We start from the raw sequence: 2,327 nt of genomic DNA, 5'->3' as shown, positions 1-2,327 counted from the left end.
CCTCTGTGCTCTCAGAAAACACTTCCCAGAAGATGTCACCTCAGTGATGCTGGTCTCTTCTTAATCACACAATGTAAGAAAGAATTAGAGTACAGAACTTAAAGAGAACCAGTAAGCTTTAAGCAATTCATAGGATGTTGTGATGAAATAGATCTTAAACGTCCTTTAATCGTGCTAATTTGTTTTGTCAATTAAAAGATGGACAGGGAACTTGAATAACTTTATGACAGGCTACATCAGCTTGTTAAGTCTCCCTGGAGTCCCCTTCCCCAGTCCTGCACTTACCTTAGTGTAGGTTTGGATCCCAGTCTCCAGTTCATTCGCACTACTCTGTCATGTGCATGTGCTAATCATATTTGTAATCACACACACACACACACACACACACTCACTCACTCTCTCTCTAAATATAAGAAACAATAACTGTAGCCAGGTGTTGAAGCTTATGCCTTTAAGCCCAGTACCCAGGAAACAAATGTAGGTGCACTGTCCTGGTCATCACTCAGCTGATTAGCACAATTGTTCAACTAGAGTGGGCAGAGCAAAGAGTCCACTGAGAACCTTCTTTGTGGCTGATACACAATTGTAGCTTCCTTTAGAGACATTTCAGTCAAGGAAACAGGTCCCTTCTATACAAATTTGTAGGTATATGAATTCTCAGCCCACAGTTTCTCTGTGGTATAGATGTATGTGTGTGCACATTATGTGTGTCTGTGTGTGAGTGTGGAGGTGGGGGTTAGCCTCAAATGCCCTAGAGCTGTCTGTCTTGTCTCTGGAACCTGGGCTCACTGCTTATGCTAGCTGGCTGTGGGAGCCTTTTGTCTCTGCTTCTTCAGTTCTCAGATTACCATTGCAAGCACACTAAGGCCTTCTGCATGGCTGCTGAGGTTCTCCTGTATGTGGTGAGCAGTTTACCAACTGAGCCATCCATTTCTCCAACCCTGCTCTTATTTTTATAGTGCCCTCATCTAGTATAATAACTTACTTTATTGAGTTGAGTCTTTGTAATGTTTTCAGGAGAAACAGGCAACAGTGGTAGAAATAAAATACCCTTTTTCCTTTCTTTCCTGTGAGATCTGGTTCTTTAAGGTCAGAAAAGTTGATTGTGCCCCCTATTCCCTATAACCTCTGCCCATCCTAGATTTTAGTTCTTTTACCGATGTTAGTTTGTATTTAGAAATTTACAAGTCCCTGTCCTTTCTCCCCTCCATTCACCCTTTCTACCCTCCATCCACTCCAAGGTTTTTGAGACCTATGTTACTAACAGTTTATACTCAGTATTAAATCTAGAACTGGGAAACATCTGCACTCCATTATAGTGGAGAGCCAGCTAGCACGAGAATGTAGATTTTGGGGCCATACTGGATAAATTAAAATAATACCTTGGTTAGAACGTAGCTGAGCATGAGACTGACCCAGCCACAGCGAGCCCTGGGGTTTCAGGCTGTGCTTCCTGGCTGTGTGACCTGGCAGACGTGTACCTCTCTGCTTCAGTGTCTTGTACTCTAAATGGAGCAGATGATGGTGCTGTACTTAGCCTCACAGGGCTGGCTAATATACTGGAAGGGAGTGCACTGTGGCAGGGTCCTGGGAAAGCCTGTGTCATCTCTGTAGTGCAGTCATCTGCCGGGAAAGGGCCTTGGCAAAGGCACCAGGTGGCCTAGGAGACCTGGAGCAATGAACTCTGCTCTCTGCTGGGTTGGATTTGTGGCCCTTCAGAAATTTTTTCTTATCGGGAGATCAGTGTTGCAAGTTTTTGTTTGTTTTTTTATCAAAGGCATGATGTGTGTAGATCACACCTCATTTTTTTTTTCCCTTAAGGAGGTTTCTACAGGACTGGCTCATAGGTTAATTCACAAATCAAGCCTTATAGTTTAACAAGAACAACCATTATTAAGCTGGCAAATTGTTGTTTTGTTTGTCTGTTTTTCCAGATGGGGTTTCTCTGGGTAGCCTTGGCTGTCCTGGAACTTTCTTTGTAGACCAGACTGGCCTCGAACTTAGAGACCCACCTACCTCTGCCTCCTGGGTGCTGGGATCAAAGGTGTGTGCCAGTACCCCTGGCTTAGCTGGCAAGTCTTTTAAAAGAGCTTTTTATTCTTACTGGGATTTCTTTCAATGTTCTTAAAAATGCTAGGGATGAATAGGATGCTGCCTATGAGAGAGCGCTCCAAGACAGAGGAAGACATCCTGCGGGCAGCACTGAGGTACAGCAGCAAGAAGGGCAGCAACCCCACATCTGCCTCGGACGACTCCAACGGGCTGGAGTGGGAGAATGACTTTGTCAGTGCTGAGATGGATGACAATGGCAACTCTGAGTACTCCGG

At 44.6% G+C, this 2,327-nt stretch overlaps 1 protein-coding gene across 1 annotated transcript in view; it reads left to right on the top strand.

Moving 5' to 3' along the window:
* The window catches only part of Ap1ar (adaptor related protein complex 1 associated regulatory protein), a gene marked incomplete at its 3' end in the record, with an annotated part of 34,473 nt that extends 32,148 nt beyond the window's left edge, over positions 1-2,325 (top strand). The window contains exon 10 of the mRNA XM_031374654.1: positions 2,138-2,325. Coding sequence (XP_031230514.1) covers positions 2,138-2,325 — 188 coding nt within the window. The remainder of the gene's footprint in view (positions 1-2,137) is intronic.
* Positions 2,326-2,327: the final 2 nt, after the last annotated feature.

Source organism: Mastomys coucha, unplaced genomic scaffold, assembly GCF_008632895.1.
Source record: "Mastomys coucha isolate ucsf_1 unplaced genomic scaffold, UCSF_Mcou_1 pScaffold16, whole genome shotgun sequence".
NCBI lineage: Eukaryota > Metazoa > Chordata > Mammalia > Rodentia > Muridae > Mastomys > Mastomys coucha.
Note: the sequence above shows the minus strand (reverse complement) of the source record. Positions and strands in the feature narration are given on the sequence as shown.